The sequence below is a fragment of the Budorcas taxicolor genome, chromosome 20, assembly GCF_023091745.1.
Source record: "Budorcas taxicolor isolate Tak-1 chromosome 20, Takin1.1, whole genome shotgun sequence".
Classification (NCBI taxonomy): Eukaryota; Metazoa; Chordata; class Mammalia; order Artiodactyla; family Bovidae; genus Budorcas; species Budorcas taxicolor.
In genome coordinates this window covers 27,487,894-27,506,719 of record NC_068929.1, presented here as the reverse complement: position 1 = coordinate 27,506,719, position 18,826 = coordinate 27,487,894, and the positions used below count along the sequence as shown (strand labels likewise).

Below are 18,826 nucleotides of genomic sequence, written 5' to 3'. Positions count from 1 at the left end.
CCTAAAATTTTCAACAAAGTTAGGCTTCCCATAGAAGGTGGCAGCCACAGAAAAAAATGAAGACAAAAGATGAAACAACTAGATGACACACCCAAGTAGAAAGGTGGGGGCAGGGGGTTATGGGGAGCAGTGTTTGCCTTTTGTATAGAAATATCTTCCCTGGTAGCTCCGTTGGTTAAGAATCTGCCTGCAATGAGGAGACCACCAGCAATGCTCGAGACCTGGCTTTGATCCCTGGGTTAGGAAGATCCCCTGGAGAAGGAAATGGCAACCCACTCCAGTATTCTTGCCTGAAAAATTCCATGGACAGAGGAGCCTGGTGGGCTACAGTCCATGGGGTCACAAGAGTCAGGCATGACTTAGCGACTAAATCACCACCACCACCACCATCTTATTTAATTGCTAAAAGTCCTGTGTTATTATAGAGTTAAGTATTTCCCCATCTAGAGTTTGCAGCCCATTGGTGAACCTTGAAATCATTTTGAAATCAAAAGCAGGCTGTTTTAAAAACACAATAGACCAGGATGTGTTGCAGTTCAAAGGGGAAACCTGATTTAATAAAACTTCTCGGTTACACCTGTCTGTGTATGTACTGAGTTATACCATAAAGTGCATTTCTCACTATGCACCATAACCAAAAATTTGAAAACTCACTGAACTACAGTTTTATGATAGAGGAGGGTTTTTTAAAGACGTCATTGTTTTTCATCTGTTTATTTTTACTATATTCACCTGGCTCTGCCTTAGCTGGATGAGGTCGGAGCATGTAGCCTTTTCAGATATTTCACTGCCTTTTCCACTATAAATTCCTTGAAGTTACAGTATGCTTAAGCCATATGACTTTATATACATATAAATATCAAATTCCTACTGATTAGGTGACATACTAATAGACCAATTTAATTGCCACTCTGAATTACTAGGTATTATACACCCAATCCGCCACATTCAGCCAACTGCTGGAAGCACTTTACAGCTTTTAAGATACAAGGGCACCATCTTCTGGTGAAATATTTTCTTTGTTGGGCAGATATGAAAGAGCTACCAAAAATGTCATTTTTCGAGCAAAAATTACAACTGACATCGTATATACATTGATATTTTTAGAGCTTTGTACTTCATTTAGGAACTGGCTCCATCTCTGAAAAGGAGCTTTCTATTCCCCAGCAGTGACAGGAGCAGGAGCTAGTCTGTCCTTCCTGACTTTCCGTTAAGCGGAGCTGGTTTCAAGTTTCAGCTCCTCCTTGAATTCCAGCTTGCTGAGACTTTCCTCTAGAATCATCCAAAATGGAGCCTCTCACAGCCTACCCTTTGAGATGTTCAGGGCCCAAAGCAAAGGCATTTGCAGTCTTGCTGTCTATGGTTCTGTGCACAGTAATGCTATTCCTCCTACAACTCAAATTCCTAAAACCTAAAATCAACAGCTTTTATACTTTTGAAGTGAAAGATGCAAATGGAAGAGCGGTTTCTCTGGAAAAGTTTAAAGGCAAAGTAAGTTGCACCTTCTGACTTTTCTATTGTTTGTCCATGTTCTCTGCTTATTGTCGTAACAGTCTATTTTTTACTGTTATATGTTCATGTTATAATTTAGTCCTCAGAGAAATTAGTATATCACTTTAGCCATCAGTGCTCTCATAGTTTCTATGCTAATTGATAACTGATTATCTTAACTATTTGCTTTAAGATGTTTTAAGTGCTGGATTAATACTTTAAATCATTTAGGAAATTCTAATAGTAATGTGATTATGGAGTATGCCATATAATGTGAATATGAAAGTATTAACTCCACAATCTAACAGCATTAAAAAGCACTCTATCAATAATCATATTTTATCTTTTATTAAAAAAAAAACTTTCATGAGTACCTAGGGCTTTATTAATGGTTGTGATCTTTCAGAGTTTTAACTCAGGCATTCGGGTTATGATTTTCAGTAGAACTGGGGACATCTACTGTATCGAATAAATTTCATAAAAATATGAAATAATCATCTATCAAAGGTTGTATTCCTCCAAAATGGTTTAGGGTTTTAACTACTTGCAGAATTTTTTTTAATATTTTATTTGCTTCACTTTCCGGTTGGATTTTTTTCTTTTTCCGGGAGGTTGCACTAGTTGTAAACGTGGCTAGTGACTGCCAACTCACAGACAGAAATTACTTAGCACTGCAGGAACTGCACAAAGAGTTTGGACCATTCCACTTCAGCGTCTTGGCTTTTCCATGCAATCAGTTTGGAGAATCGGAGCCCCGCCCAAGCAAGGAAGTAGTATCTTTTGCAAGAAATAACTTCGGAGTAACATTCCCCATCTTCCACAAGATTAAGATTCTAGGATCCGAAGCAGAACCTGCATTTAGATTTCTTGTTGGTAAATATCTACCTTGCCTCACCAATTTAATGTTTTTAGTTGCTTTCATTTTTAAAACAAATGTACCAGGACAATACTTTCCTATTTCATTTTAAATGTTTTAGTGGGAAAGTTTTATAAAACTATCAAAGAACTAGATTCTCATCCTCTGTAACTTTCTAGAAGTTATGTTTTCCTAAAATCAATGTTTTAACTTCTTGGATGGCAAAATAAATCTACTACAGTGTATTTTCCTTATTATTTTCCCAAAGAATGTACTTTAAGCTGGCTACACATCTCTTATCAATATTGCTGAGCATTACTAGTTAAACTAATCTTTCTGGTTAATTTTATGTTGCCTTATCTGAGATATTATCCTCACGGGTGACATCTCAGTTTGCCAGGTGGTTTTTGGTAAAATTCAAAATAACACATCTTGATTTTTTTTGGAGGAGGGTAGTGTTAGGCTACCTCTGTAATTAAGCTAATTATGGAAGTCTATTTAAAGATTTTTTTCAGCATAAAGGGAGTGCAGTATTGAGACTAAGGGCTAAGCTTTAGCCCCAGCATATCTGGGCTGAAATCCCTGCTCTGTTACCTTTGCTGTGTGACTCCAGGCACATAACTTAACTTCTGTCTGTTTCCTCCTCTGTAAAATGACATCAATAGTATCTACCCCTTAAGATTGTTTGGAGGTTTAAGTTGTTAATAGTAAAAATAAAGTACTTACTTACAGAGCTTCCACTGTGCCAGACCCTATTCTAAAGGACATTCAGCTCACGTCCTCTCATCTAACTTAGGTGGATGATTGCCTCAGTCATTTCCACTGCAAGTAATTTGAATTTTGCTAAAACCATGACCTTAGCCAGGCAATCAGTCTTCCAATCCAACAAACCGGCTAATGATATTCTATAGTATTTAAGTATGAAAGCAGAATCTTCCAAAGACACTGTATTCAAATTTCTAGGGACAGTCAGCATAATGCCTAACACCATCAATGACAACAAAAGTGAGGTCTTTATTCCTTTTATTTCCAGTATACACTGAGGTGAAGAAAAGCCACAGTATGTGCCTGTGTAGTCATCTCTCAATTATAAGAGCCAAATACTTGAGCACAATAGCTCCTAGGTTCTTCCTCTTTGTCACTAAAAAAGAAACTCCACTTACCCTGTGTAATCAAAAAGGTAACAGTGATTTAAGGTTTCACTAAAGTTAGATGAAGCTCCAAAGACAAAGACTATGAAATGATGGCTAAATGAAAATTAGATCTTTTTAAATTGGCCAAAATAGATAGTAACTGATCATGTGATCACAAACAAGATGGCTCTGTACAGGTGTGCAGGTTGTTCACTGAACAGGAATAAGGGGTCACATGGGAGCTGAAACCCAGGCAAATGAAACATATGTGCCTAGGGACTGTTCCCACCTAGAAGGGTATCTTTTTCTAATTCACACAAAGATACTGCCTAGAGAGAGCTCTGCTCTGATGAGTGTTATCTTTTAAAATACATTTTCCATTATAGAAAATGTCTATTTTTCAGAATGATTTTAAGAAGACTTTAACCAATAATATGATGCTCCTACCAAGTCAATGATGTTTGAGCTAGTCAGCAATACTCCCAATAATGAAATAATCAGTGTAAGTGCTTGGCACAGTACGCAAAGTATAGCACACATAAGTAAACATTAGGCTACTTTTTATTTTTTTTTAACCTATGTTCCCTTATTGGTTCTTTCCCCAGCATAAACAAAGGATCCCCCACCTTTAAAAACTCTAAGCAGTACGTTCCTTCTACCCACCTCATCACTAACATCTTTGAAAGAATAGTTAACATTTGGTTTCTCTGCCTCCCTGTCTCTGCTTCCTTCTTAGATCACCGTGTTTGATCTCTCATTCCGACGACCCTCCTGAACCTAGCGGGTCTCAGTGCCTATGACTTCTACTTCAGCTCCTTCTCTTCCTTCCAGGTTCCTTTTTTCCATCCACCCTTACCTCTACTGATCCTCAGGATTCTGCCACATCCACCTGGGCTCTCCTTACTCTGTCCCCTTTCCCTGGGTGAGCTCTAGCTCCTAAGCTCCAAAGCCTCCTCTGATGGGGTGTCCCACATAACCTGAATCCCCTCATGTACAAAAATGAACTTGTCATTGTTCTCCTAATATCTACTTGCTTTGCCTTGTCCCCTATTTTAAGAGCATGAGCTCTTCTAATAAAAAGGACTAACTAGATATCAGTCCAGACTCTACCTTCACTAGCTATGTGACCGTGAGTCTAGACCTCCATTTTTCTCATCTGCAAAATGGGGATAATAATAATAGCCAAGCTTTACAGGCTTGCTATACAGATTATATGAGAGGATCCATTGAAAGCACTAAGCATACATTACTAGGCATATAATAATTATTTCTATTTTTCTCTTGAAGTGAAGTTGCTCAGTCATGTCCAACTCTTTGCAACTCCATGGACTGTATAGTCCATGGAATTCTCCAGGCCAGAATACTGGAGTGGGTAGCCTTTCCCTTCTCCAGGGGACCTTCCCAACCCAGGGATCAAACCCAGGTCTCTCACACTGCAGGTAGATTCTTCACCAGCTGAGACACAAGGGAAGCCTTTTTTTTTTCATACTAGTCAATAATAATGCACACAAATCCTGTATGATATAAATAGAAAAAAGTTCTACATTTCTTACCTAAATTAAGATGTATCAAAAGGATGTCTACAGTTATTTAGCATTCCTTACTATGTAATACATAACAATATCAAAAACATATACTTACTACGAAAAGTAATCCATACATTCATGTTACCAAAGACCATAAAGTATCACTTTATCTTAAAAAAAAATGTTAAGCAACTGAAAGTTTCAGCTAGTGACAAGGTAAATTTTTTAGTGGTTCAGATCAACAAATCTAGTTTTATTTCATTTCATGATTCTAGTCCAGTACAATCTTCAGTGAAGTCACCAAGTATATAGACATCTGATTACACAGACTTTGAGTTTGGGTGTTTCGCTTTTTGTTTAATTCAGTTTTTGCAATGATGACAATTCTAGAACTTGATTCTAAATTTGTAATTTATTCAAATACTAATAGAAATGAAAATCTTGACAAAGAATAAAATTTTACTCATGAAAATATATTCTGATATTTTAGATTCTTCAAAGAAGGAACCAAGGTGGAATTTTTGGAAGTATCTGGTCAACCCTGAAGGTCAAGTTGTAAAGTCCTGGAGGCCAGAGGAACCCATTGAAGTCATCAGGCCTGAAATAGCAGCTCTGATTAGACAAATGATTATAAAAAAGAAAGAGGATCTATGAAAATGCCATTGAACCATTATACGGCAATAGAATACAAAATGTCTCCATGAGGGTTTGATCCCCTTTTAAATTAACTCTGACAATTAAATATGGCACTGAAGGATAACTTTCCTTTTATGTTATCTTGTGAGTGGTAATGAATGTCCACAGTACAGATGTTACCTAAAGCAAAAATAAACAGCAGCCAATGACTCTAAATGAAATATATTAAATACTTCATCCAACCACACTAAATAATTCAGAATACCAATGTGGTTCAATATCCTATTATTTCACTTGACATTTTCTAGGATTGTACTTGATGGAAATGTCAATACCCTAGACCACTGTTTGAATTCAAGATACCGTGTGACATTTCCAGAGTAACTGTAAATGATATTTTTATGTAATAAAAGGCAAAATAAACATTGAAAATGTGAAATATACATAGATTCTAATCCTTATGTATTTTTGTTTCACGTACAGAATTTTGTTAAGTACAGGGTCATGGTATGTTTTACCATATCCAGCCAGATCAGTGTCATTTAGTCACTTGGTCATGTCTGACTCTTTGCTACCCCATGGACTGTAGCCCACCAGGCTCCTATGTCCATGGGATTTTCCAGGCAAGAATACTGGAGTGGGTTGCCATTTCCTTCTCCAATCCAGTCAGATCAGTTCAGTTCAGTTCAGTCATTCAGTTGTGTCCAACTCTTTGCGACCCCATGGACTGCAGCACACCAGGCCTCCCTGTCCATCACCAATTCCCAGAGTTTACTCAAACTCACGTCCATTGAGTCAGTGTTGCCATCCAACCATCTCATCCTGTGTCGTCCCCTTCTCCTCCCACCTTCAATCTCTCCCAGCATCAGGGTCTTTTCAAATGAGTCAGTTCTTCATTCACATTAGGTGGACAAAGTATTGGAGTTTCAGCCTCAGCATCAGCCCTTCCAATGAATATTCAGGACTGATTTCCTTTAGGATGAACTGGTTGGATCTCCTTGCAGTCCAAGGAATTCTCAAGAGTCTTCTCCAACACCACAAATCAAAAGCATCAATTCTTCAGTGCTTAGCTTTCTTTATAGTCCAACTCTCACATCCATACATGACCACTAGAAAAACCATAGCTTTAACTAGATGGACTTCGTTGGCAAAGTAATATCTCCACTTTTTAATATGCTGTCTAAGTTGGTCACAACTTTTCTTCTAAGGACCGAGCGTCTTTTAACTTCATGGCTGCAATCACCATCTGCAGTGATTTTGGAGCCCAGAAAAATAAAGTCTGACACTGTTTCCACTGTTTCTCCATCTATTTCCCATGAAGTGAGAGGACCAGATGCCATGATCTTAGTTTTCCAAATGTTGAGTTTTAAACCAGGTTTTTCACTCTCCTCTTTCACTTTCATTAAGAGGCTCTTTAGTTCTTCTTTGCTTTCTGCCATAAGGGCGGTGTCATCTGCATGTCTGAAGTTATTGATATTTCTCCCGGCAACGTTGATTCCAGCTTGTGCTTCTTCCAGCCCAGCATTTCTCATGATGTACTCTGCATAGTTGTTTATTACTGACATTATCATTTAATGTCAATATAAATGACATAACATTTGAAAAAGCCTTGATAATTTTCAATATTTCTTATTTTCCAGAAGTAACTCAAATTCCACAATTAAAATATTAACACTTGAGTCAGTCTGTATTTCTGAGTGAAAATTCCAAGTGTAAGAAAAAAGCCATAAGTATATGATCATTCAGCTTGATTCCTTCAGGTTAATTTTGGTTGCTAATCTGGTCAAACTAGATTAGCCATTTGGAAAGAATTCAATGGTACATCATTCCTATGGCTATAATAAGAAGAATCAACTCCAAACAGTCAAAATGGTTAATGTAAAAAAAGGGAGTGAGTGTAATTACACGAGAAACATCAGCAACCACTGAGTTTGTTGAGAATCACAATATATCTTTTCTCCCAAAGTCCTGATCTTTATGTTTTGTCAGCCTTCTAATTACTAACAAAGCAACCTTAGCCCCATGAAATATATCTTCATTTCATAAAGGAATTAAACAGGAATAGTGGGGGCAAAACAATGTGAAAAAACTCGGCTAAGAAGGGAGACCCAGTCTAAATAAGTGAATTGACTCTCCAATTCTGACCTGATGAGTGAAAGTGAAGATTCTTTTTCATGATGAAATCAGCAATGCCCACCTGAGTATGCAATTCTGCTACAGCACTTACAAGTTCTTAAACCAAATATATCCTGGAATACCTTCTGCTTCAACATATATGTCCAACCCTCAGCTCTGAATGGATTTAGTAAGCTCTCAGGTAGGGGTGGAGTGTGGTTCCCCTCAGGTCAAGGGGATCTGCAGGAGCTCCTGAAGAATGGCGGTCAGCGTAAGCAAGCCTGCTTCTCCCTCTCACCAGCAGCAGGGCCTTTAGCCAGGCCACTACTTTTCAGTTTTCTCACCTGTAAATTGGTTATGGTGGGGGTAGGGGGAGTCAAACTGAACAAAAAGCCCCTTCCGAATTACCAAGCGAGTCAAGTGATCAGGAATCAATACTAACCTATTGCTGAAGAAATGGAAACCACCTAACCAGTCTATCTGTCCTTTGCCAGTGTGCCCCCAAAAGCCTTTAAGCAATTTGAATTCTGGGCCTCTAAGCAAAACTTTGTTTAGCCTTGAAGTGCTGCTTCCGGAACATTCTTGCCATATATTCCCACTTATGACTTCCATGAGTTCACAGCAGTGCTGTGAGACTGCTGGGGTGCTTATGTGCTCACATCAGGGTATGTGCAGCAGTGCAGAGGCTACACAGACACCCCACTGCCAGACAGACCAGAACTGTCCCAAAGAACACAATTCAGATGTCCATCCTGCCCCAAACCACCAGTTCTCTCCAAAGGCATATAAAGTGGGTTTTTAACTCATGTATCTCCTGACTTGCTTGCCTTATTCAGTCTGCAGTCTCCACGAGATTGGACTTGATTCTCTCACCACTCTGAGGATGCAGGGAGGGCAGGTGGGGGTTTGAATGTGTGATGTATGGGTGTCCATTCAGGGTTATGGCGTCCAACCAGGCTGTGCTGGGCTGTGTGCTCGGGCACCTCAGTTGTGTCTGACACAATGTGACCTATGGATGGTAGCCCGCCAGGCTCCTCTGTCCACGGGATTCTTCAGGCTACTGGAATGGGTTGCCATGCTCTCCTCCAGGGGATCTTCCCCACCCAGAAATCAAACCCACATCTCTGGCATCTCCTGCATTGCAGGCGGGTTCTTTACCCACTGAGTCAGCTGGGAAGCCTGTCCAACCAGGCTACATGTGGTAAAAGGGAAGCGAGCCATTTACTCATGTTCTGCTGCCCAGACCTTAAATGACTCATGAACACCGCCAGCAAACACACAGAGGAAAAAATAATGCATCTTTCCTGAACTGAGCATAAGCTCTATCTCAGCATCAAATAGTCTGGGAAATAAACTGCTATGGGCTGCCTGACTGAGAAGGATAACAGAAAAATAGTAGGTAAAAGAGTATTCAGCAGTTGCCCTTCTGACACAGACAAAATCTATTTTACTTTTAGTGGTTAATAATTCAGTGACTTGAAGTTTGTTTCAGTTTGTTTGGGAAGTGGAGAGGAGTACTTCCTACTAACTCCTGATCTTCATCTAATGGCAGCAGAGTGTGCTGTTACACATAGCAGAGTGTGCTGGAGATTTGAATAAATACGAATTGGCCAGAAATATTCCCTAGAAGTTGTATTTCATTTTTGAAATTTTATACTAATCATAGTGTACCTATAGCATGTATATACATACATAAATGTAATTCTTAATAACTATAAGTAATCACAATGCTGTGATCACTCACCTAGAGCCAGACATCCTGGAATGTGAAGTCAAGTGGGCCTTAGAAAGCATCACTACGAGCAAAGCTAGTGGAGGTGATGGTATTCCAGTTGAGCTATTTCAAATCCTGAAAGATGATGCTGTGAAAGTGCTGCACTCAATATGCCAGCAAATTCGGAAAACTCAGCAGTAGCCACAGGACTGGAAAAGGTCAGTTTTCATTCCAGTCCCAAAGAAAGGCAATGCCAAAGAATGCTCAAACTACTGCACAATTGCACTCATCTCACACGCTAGTAAAGTAATGCTCAAAATTCTCCAAGCCAGGTTTCAGCAATATGTGAACCGCGAACTTCCAGATGTTCAAGCTGGTTTTAGAATAGGCAGAGGAACCAGAGATCAAATTGCCAACATCCACTGGATCATCGAAAAAGCAAGAGAGTTCCAGAAAAAACATCTATTTCTACTTTATTGACTATGCCAAAGCCTTTGACTGTGTGGATCACAATAAACTGTGGAAAATTCTGAAAGAGATGGGAATACCAGACCACCTGACCTGCCTCTTGAGAAACCTATATGCAGGTCAGGAAGCAACAGTTAGAACTGGACATGAAAACAACAGACTGGTTCCAAATAGCAAAAGGAGTACATCAAGGCTGTTATTGTCACCCTGCTTATTTAACTTCTATGCAGAGTACATCATGAGAAACGCTGGGCTGGAAGAAGCACAAGCTGTGAATCAACATTGCCGGGAGAAATATTAATAACCTCAGATATGCAGATGACACCACCCTTATGGCAGAAAGTGAAGAAGAACTAAACAGCCTCTTAATGAAAGTGAAAGAGGAGAGTGAAGAAGTTGGCTTAAACTTCAACATTCAGAAAATGAAGATCATGGCATCTGGTCCCATCACTTCATGGGAAATAGATGGGGAAACAGTGGAAGCAGTGTCAGACTTTATTTTTCTGGGCTCCAAAATCACTGCAGACGGTGATTGCAGCCATGAAATTAAAAGACGCTTACTCCTTGGAGGAAAGGTATGAGCAATATAGATAGCATATTCAAAAGCACAAACATTACTTTGCCAACAAAGTTCCGTCTAGTCAAGGCTATGGTTTTTCCAGTGGTCATGTATGGATGTGAGAGTTGGACTGCGAAGAAACCTGAGCACTGAAGAACTGATGCTTTTCAACTGTGGTACTGGAGAAAACTCTTGAGAGTCCCTTGGACTGCAAGGAGATTCAACCAGTCCATTCTAAAGGAGATCAGTCCTGGGTATTCATTGGAAGGACGGATGCTAAAGCTGAAACTACAGTACTTTGGCCACTTCATGCGAAGAGTTAACTCATTGGAAAAGACTCTGATGCTGGGAGGGATTGGGGGCAGGAGACTACAGAGGATGAGATGGTTGGATGGCATCACTGACTCGATGGACATGAGTTTGAGTGAACTCCGGGAGTTGGTGATGGACAGGGAGGCCTGGCGTGCTGTGATTCATGGGGTCGCAAAGATTCGGACACAACTGAGCGACTGAACTGAACTGACCTGATCGTATATATGGGCTTTCCTGGTAGCTCAGTAAAGAATCCACCTGCAATGCAGGAGACCCAGGTTCAATCCTTGGGTCAGGAAGATCCACTGGAGAAGGAAATGGCTACCCACTCCAGTATTCTTGCCTGGGAAATCCCATGGACAGAGGACCCTGGTGGGCTACAGTCTATGGGGTCACAAGAGTCCGACAGGACTTAGTGACTAAACCACCACCATGTAACAAACATACAGTGGTGACTCATGAATGCTTAACAACCAAATCCCTAGTGGAGGAGTTCCAATTTGCGGCATTTCCAATTTCTATGGCGTGAACAATTGCACATAGTCAATTTTAATCTACTGTTTCATAACGGGCTTGTAAAATTTCTGAAAATTTAGCAATCAATTCTCACCAGCTAGGACAAGCTGGCTCTAGCACAAAAAGATTTAAATCAGACTTAATCAGGATATCATAAGAATCTCGAAAGAGAAAAATCTGAAGCAAAAACATAACATATATATACTCCTTCTTGTTATCACAAATATACTATTTTGACAAGTTATATATAAATGTGGATGTATATGCAGTTACTGAATTATGAAAAGCTGCTAACATTTTAACTGTATACTCACACTATAATGACTGCCGGAGGCCAGCACGGGAGATCCCACCCATGACAAAGGTCATGTGGAAGAGAACTGTTAAGCAAGGCTTCAGAACTCAAGGGGCTCCCTAGGCTTTCTCGAGCATCTACCCCAAAACCAGAATCTGTCTGTTTTACTGTTTCATGACTTTCACCAACTCCTCTGACATTAACAGAGGGCCTCGCAGAAGCTTGGTCACCCCATGTTTCTTCTTCTCTCTATCTTTCTCTCTCTCTCTCTCCCTCTCCCTCTCTTTTTCAGGCTGATCCCTTGGAGCATGGGGGCTCCCTGCGTTCACTTATCTGCCCGGGTTTCTAAGACCTGAACGGGAAGAAGTTCTGCGTCTTCACTCCCTCAGGAGACCGGGAGGGCACCTGTGGCCTCCGTGAACAGGACTAACTTCTTGTCTTGAAGTTTTATTGGTTCTCTATGTAAACCAAGGAATATCAGCCTTTCTCTCCTCTATTTTCTCATCTACAACATTCTTATCTATCTCTCTCTAAATCAATCACAATCGCCAACACCGTTTCTCCTTCGGGTTTCCCTGGATCCTGCGGGGGCTGGACCCCAGCAAATGACCTAATTGGACTTCAGGTAATTTCAAGTAGGAAGACACTCCAGTAAAAAATAAGAAAATATATATATATACAAAATCTAAGAAGGAAAACAAAAACTATTTCTCTATTTTCTTTAAACATAATGACTGTGTTTCAAGACTGCCCATCATGAGCTGGAAAATCCTGAGTGATCCCTGTACAAAATCACGTGTAGTCCTGACAACATGTCCCTTTGAAAGAAAAATGTCAGTTTTGGGTGAAGCTAATATGATGACACTCTATATTTACCCCTCAGCTTGACTTCATCTTCCCCAGGGAACAATAAAATCCTAACAACTGTTACACCAAGAAACTAATACATAACACTTCTTTCCATTCTTCACATAGCCTCTTCCCTCTGAATAGTTAAGGCCACACTTTGCAGAGGGAAGCCTTCTCTTTTGGGGGCAGGAGCTGCTGAGGAGGGCAAGTAAAGAGTAGTGAGGAAGTAGGACATTTTCCAGAGGGTGTGATGGGAAGCAATTACATTCCCAGCACCAATGGGGCTGCCGCAAGAGAAAACACCCAAGAAAAAATACTCTGAACCAGTGTTGCCTGCCTCCCTCTTCTTTTTCAACCCTCTTTCCTCTTCTCATCCTTTGACATCCCAAGTGTGACCCCTCTCTTTCCTTCTCACTTCTATGGCAACGTTTTCTTTTTGAATTTATATATACAATCACCTTATTACCCATTGATCTCATTTATTTTTACTGCACTCCATTCTTTCTTCTTTCTCATCATCTCAGTAATAGGAACAACTATGTCTTCTGTTTATTCAGTATCAATGTTGGCATTTTATGTCTTGCTCTTTACAAAAATTTTTAAAAAGTGAAACACAAAGGACCAGCCTCTTAAATTTAGTAGGTTTTATTTTTTATCAACAGATCAGTGGTTGTCTATAGAAAATAACATACTGAAATTTAACCTCAGAAAAACAAGATGAAAACAATATTTACATGTAAAGGATACTTAAATACAAAGATGCTGAAAATGGAATGATACTAGGCAACAACAAGGAGATAAGATTTGAAAGTAGCAAAACACTTAAGAGTCAAATCATAGGTATCTATTTAACCCATGGTTCTAAAAACACTTACATTTAAATAAGAATTTAAATTATTTTACCAATAACTTATAATCCAATGCAGTAAAGAATGTAATGTATTTCTTACACCTAATTTAGGGTAAAAATAATTGACCAAACCAGCAAAAGTCAGTTCCAAGAACTTGCTGCAAATGTCTACACGACCACAGTGTGTCTGGGACCCAGCACAAACCTGGAACTGCTCCATGGGTCAAAATGTGCTCCAAGGGAATAAGAAAATATTTAAAATTATGTTGAATGGTCAGTTCTCCCCCTTCACAAACTAAATCTCATGGTCTTTTCTAAACACTGTATGAGTCTGTGATTTTACAGAAAATGAAGACTGGAGACAAGTCTTCTAAACAATCAACCCCATCCCCAGCTCCTCTAGATCCCCAGTTTTCTTCATATTCAAGTGAAAATGTTTTAGTTGACTGACTCATTTGGCAAGTTACCTACATTCTACCTTTAGCTGTATACACACATGGTAACTGAGACCTACTCTAATGTCAAATTAAGAAACTAATCATTCAAAAGGAATATTGAAGACTTAGTTGAAAATTGGAGGAAACATTTTAGTTTTTCCATTCCAAATTGTCATTATATTCTCAATTTTGTACTTCAAATATATAATTTCTCAAATACTTTAATACTGTCTACAAGTATGACAGACTCCAGAATATTATCTGAAATTTTTAACATGATTAAGTAATAGTTGATTATTATTGAGTAGTTTCTTCATCATTATAAAGCTGTTCATTGTATTATAAGTGAAAAGTCGTAATAAGCATTATGTAAAGAGGGTCCTGGTTCATGGCAAAAAGTATACATACACACACACATATTACCTAGATTTAATTATACCCATTACTGATGCTCATTATACATGCAATAAGATAGCAGTTGCATGTTAGCTGATGGCACTCACATATTCAACCAGCTAACAATACACTGCCAACCCATCACACATAGGTCACCGGTGTACTTCGTTAACAAGAAGAATTTATCCAGAAGCAAGTGGCAGGGCAGTTGTGGCTGCTGAATTGACCCAAAGCAGCCAGCTAACAATACACTGCCTACCTGATTCAGGTCACTGCTGCTCATCATGGCCCATGAGGTCACTGAGGCTAAATTTGTAACATGAAACAGTGGCAGAACTTTCATCTTAATAGTAACATGTTTTAAAACTTATAGACAAAACCTGTTTCTCCAAAAATATTATAAGAAATAAAATCAATATTTTTTCATCTATTCAAAAACTTTAAAAAAAAACTTTCAAAATACTTCCACTTAAGTTTATAAACTAAGGCTCAGATATGAAAATAGTTATGGCTTACAAGTGAATTAAGAAAGTTATAATTAACTACAGTTTTTCCAATGACTTTTATTTACAGACCAAAAAGCCAGTCGTTTGTATTAAATAGTAAAATATCTAGGAGTCATGGTTATGCAAAATCTGGGCATAAGACAAATCTTCAGCTATGTTCAGGAAAAATAAATATATGAGTATTCAGGGAATTTAAGGAATTAAATGCCATTTGTTTTCCTGATACAAAGGATATTAGTCATTGCATTCTGAAAGTGCATTCTGAAAGTTATGTGTTGAATTTATTGTGTCACCAATGAAATACAGAAAAATGTGAAGGTCTAGAAAACTCTAAAACTGGTGGATTTGAAACTAGAATCGATGCGTAAAGACTAAAGGAATGTGAACTATTTAGAGAGAAAAACAGTGAATCCTGATAATGAGAAATCTAAAGCATATGCATGCATGCTAAGTTGTTTCAGTCGTGTCTGACTCTGTGCGACCCTATGGACTGCAGCCCACCAGGCGCCTCTGTCCATGGAATTCTCCAGGCAAAAATACTGGAGTGGGTTGCCAGTTCCTTCTCCACCGGATCTTCCCAACCTAGGGATCAAATCCGCGTCTCCTTTGTCTCCTGCATTGGCAAGGCGGGTTCTTTACCTCTAGCGCCACCTGGGATCCATAAAGATAAAAGAGCTATTTATGTGTAAAAGTTAAGATGAAAATCTTTGGATCTGTTTTATTTTCACACTGATTACAAGAGAAGCTGAAAACCTTTGCGTTCAGACTTTCAAGGTGAAATTAACTGGATCAACAGTTAAATTACTAAGCTAGGACGGTGAATTATGCACTTCTCCTCTTGACCACAAGATGGCACCATTTCCGATTCTTTGGAAGGCAAGATTATGAATGCAACAGAGGGGAGTGCAACTAGCAACTGTTAAAATGAAATTTTAACAGCCAGCTAGAGATGCACTGCCTACCTGACACATTCAAGCTTTTTTTTTTCTGTAGAGGCAAAAACTGGAAAGCACCATTCAGATACAAATGATTACCGTTATTTGGCAGAGATCTTCAATTACTTACAAAAATGTTTTAGATATAGACTCTGTAGTTAGTGATGATATGAGACGTGCAAATTTTCTACATTTTCAGACCATTTCATACTTCCAACAAATATCTTCTTTAGCAAGAATTAGTTTGTTCAAAGTCATATTTAAGACAGAGAGCTCGATTAAGCACTGGACACTCACCTTGGGAGAAACTTGACCTCTCCTCTGCTTCATGTCTTTGTCGAGCACCCGCATGACATCCTCCTTTGAAAATAGAGGCAACATATTGGAATACAAACTATTTACAAAAATCATAATATTAGGTGTGAATGTTTCTAGAGCCTCAGCTTGTCAAATTACATTCACTTTTAAAGCAAACAACCATCTCCAGAATGTAAATTACACAATTCAATATTAGATTTAGAGTTCTAACTACCTCTTGGTCCTAGACAGGTGTTACAAACAGTGACTTCGACAAGAAACCCCTTTAGGAAGTTGGGGCGAAGAAACGGAGGAGCGTTACTCACCCACAGAATCTCTTCTTCAGTGCCGGGCGGCGCGCTCCAGTTTCCACTCCATCTCTGGAGGCGTTTGTCCGTCCTACTGGCTCGAGCGTAGCCTCTCCTCGACCGCTTTTGGTTTTGTACCCCAAGAATAAGCCAGTCTTGACCCTTAATCGACAAACCTCTGGAGTCTTGTCCCCTAGGACGATCATATTTCACTCCTAACCTCCATTTTCCTCCCCCTCCTCCCACCTCTCTTAGAGCGTGGTCCCCAGAGTACCGTTTAAAAAGCCTGCTGGGCGGCCGCCGGAGCGGGAATTCCCCTACCCGACTTCTCATTGGCCAGAACTGCGGTGACGTCAGACTCCGGGAGGGATTCCCCCTGCGCGCGCCTGGGTCCTCCCTCCCTCCCGCCCGCGGCCCCGCCCCGCAGCCTCCAGCTCTTTGTCCGCGGAGGCGCGCTCCGAAGCGCCAAGGTTTGCCGCGAGCCGTGGCGGGTCTGAGCTGCGGCGGGCGCGGAGGGCTGGAGAGCCGCAGGAGGCGAGAGGGTTGGCGGGCAAAGAAGCGGGTTCTGTGAATTAACGTTCTTTCCATACTAGAAACAAAAATGTTTCGTAATAACGGGTCCTGCACCCTTTTCCTCGGCCCCCACTTCTCATTCTCCAACCCCATCATGCTGCCTTTGAGGCATCGGAGGGGTACAGTAACTCTGGCCACCTCTGTTTTGGCGATAATCACCGTTGTGTAAGCAACTGAGTTTAGGCGTGTTCCACCAACGTGTTCATCAGCTCTCCCTCCTTATTCAAAGTGACTGGGAAATGTGGCAAGATTTCTATGCTGATAAGAAAGGGGGGAGCACTGACGTATTTATTCAAGAAATTCTCCTTTGCTCTAAGTGCTCAGCTTCTCTCACTTGATCTTATGAGCTTTCTTCCCAAACAATGGTTATTGAGTTGGTGAAAGAGCCTGTGACCTGACGAGTGAAGACCCAGCAAGAGAGCTGAAGAGACTAGGAAATAAGTGATAAAGAAGAGGATGATATTGGGGGTTGAAGGAGGGGCTTGGGGGAAAACGAAAAGGAGCCAGATGGACTGTGCAGCCTTAGCTGCCACACCTGAGCTGCCAGGCTGCCAGGAGAGGAGAGCTGTGCCATATGGCAGGAGGGGAAACAGCCTGGGAAACCTCTGACAGTCTGAAAGCCTGCTCCCTCCTCCCCTTATCAACTACCTCCTCCCTGCCCCCCCCCCACCCCAACTGACAATGGATTGAAAGTGTTAGTCACTCAGTCGTGTGGGACTCCTTGTGACCCCATGGACTGTAGTCCATCAAGCTCCTCTGTCCATGGAATTCTCCAGGCAAGCATACTGGAGTGGGTTGCCATTCCCTTCTCCAGGGGATCTTTTCCCTCTAATACAACATATGAGTTTATGCCTTTGAGGTGGGGAAAGTAACAGATATGATGACAGTCAAAAGGGTCAGTGATTTTGTAAAAAAATCTAAACTCAGTCTCCTGCGTTCCTCCACACTGAAAAGCAAGAGAAACGGCACCAAGGCTAAGACCCAATCTTAAGACAATTTTCTATCTACAATGATAAAGGTTTAGGGGAAATGCTGCAGAGGGTAACAATCTTCAAATGAGATTCATCAAAATTCTTGCTAGTCAAATAACCCTTGGATTAAAAGATCTCTAAACTTCACCCACAAGAATTCTACCTTCCTTTCAGTGCATTCAAAGGATACTCATTCCAACTTCCAGTAAATCCTTTCAGCAAACATGGAGGCTAAATAAAGTGAAATATCATTGGATAAGAGTCAGATGTTCTGTTGATTTAAAGGATTAGTTTTCAATACCAACTAAAAATAGCAATACATTGGAAATAGTATTAAAGACTTTTTATCTTTGGTCTATTTTAAATACCAGTTTACATTTACCCAATTATAAGAATGGGTACAAACTTAGGAGTAACAACCAATTCAGTTAATGAGTTTATAAATACATATAAATTATGATTTTAGACCCCATGTTCTTTACAAGTACTAAGGATAGCAAATTATTCATTTAGAATTCAGTTTTCTATGAGCAATACCTTCATAAATTCCATTGTAGCCACTAATTCCATGGTATATCTCACAGCCTCCAAATACCTTTTCCCCCTAATGTAAAGTAGAAAAATATTAGTCAAAATTTTCCTTTTAAAAGCTATTGTGCCTTTTAAATATTCAGATTGAAATTTAACTTCAGAATAATGGAAACAGAAAAATCACCATTTGGCAAATATCACACACTATCCCAGTCAGAAACCTTGAATGCTAAAATTGGTGTGAATATGATGAGGATGTTTGCCTCTTATGATTAAATACAAAAAGAAAAATTATGATGTTTCATTGGACAAACCTGGCAGACTCTACCTTCACTAAGTAATCTCACCATTAATGACACATAAACCTCATGTGCCTCTTGATATTGTGTACTTGGAAGGGGACAACATTACTTCTGTGATATTCTTGCCCCCCCCCCCAAAAAATTATAACTTCAATAATGAGAAAATACTAAATAAACCTAAATTGAAGGACATTCAAAATAATTGACCAGTAGTACTCTTCAAAAGTGTCAGACAGGTAGAAAGACTGAG

At 39.8% G+C, this 18,826-nt stretch overlaps 2 protein-coding genes across 2 annotated transcripts in view; one reads left to right on the top strand and one right to left on the bottom strand.

The window, feature by feature from the left end:
* The window catches only part of CDC20B (cell division cycle 20B), a 69,093-nt gene extending 52,824 nt beyond the window's left edge, over nucleotides 1-16,269 (bottom strand). Inside the window, 3 exon segments of the mRNA XM_052658958.1 lie at nucleotides 15,892-15,954; nucleotides 16,218-16,239; nucleotides 16,241-16,269. Of these exon segments, the coding sequence (XP_052514918.1) occupies nucleotides 15,892-15,954; nucleotides 16,218-16,239; nucleotides 16,241-16,269 (114 nt within the window).
* GPX8 (glutathione peroxidase 8 (putative)) lies at nucleotides 1,288-6,085 on the top strand. The gene is made up of 3 exons (XM_052658998.1): nucleotides 1,288-1,491; nucleotides 2,103-2,364; nucleotides 5,497-6,085. Exons 1-3 carry the CDS (start codon nucleotides 1,288-1,290, stop codon nucleotides 5,658-5,660), a joined length of 630 nt encoding a protein of 209 aa, XP_052514958.1. The 3' UTR covers nucleotides 5,661-6,085.
* Nucleotides 16,270-18,826: the final 2,557 nt, after the last annotated feature.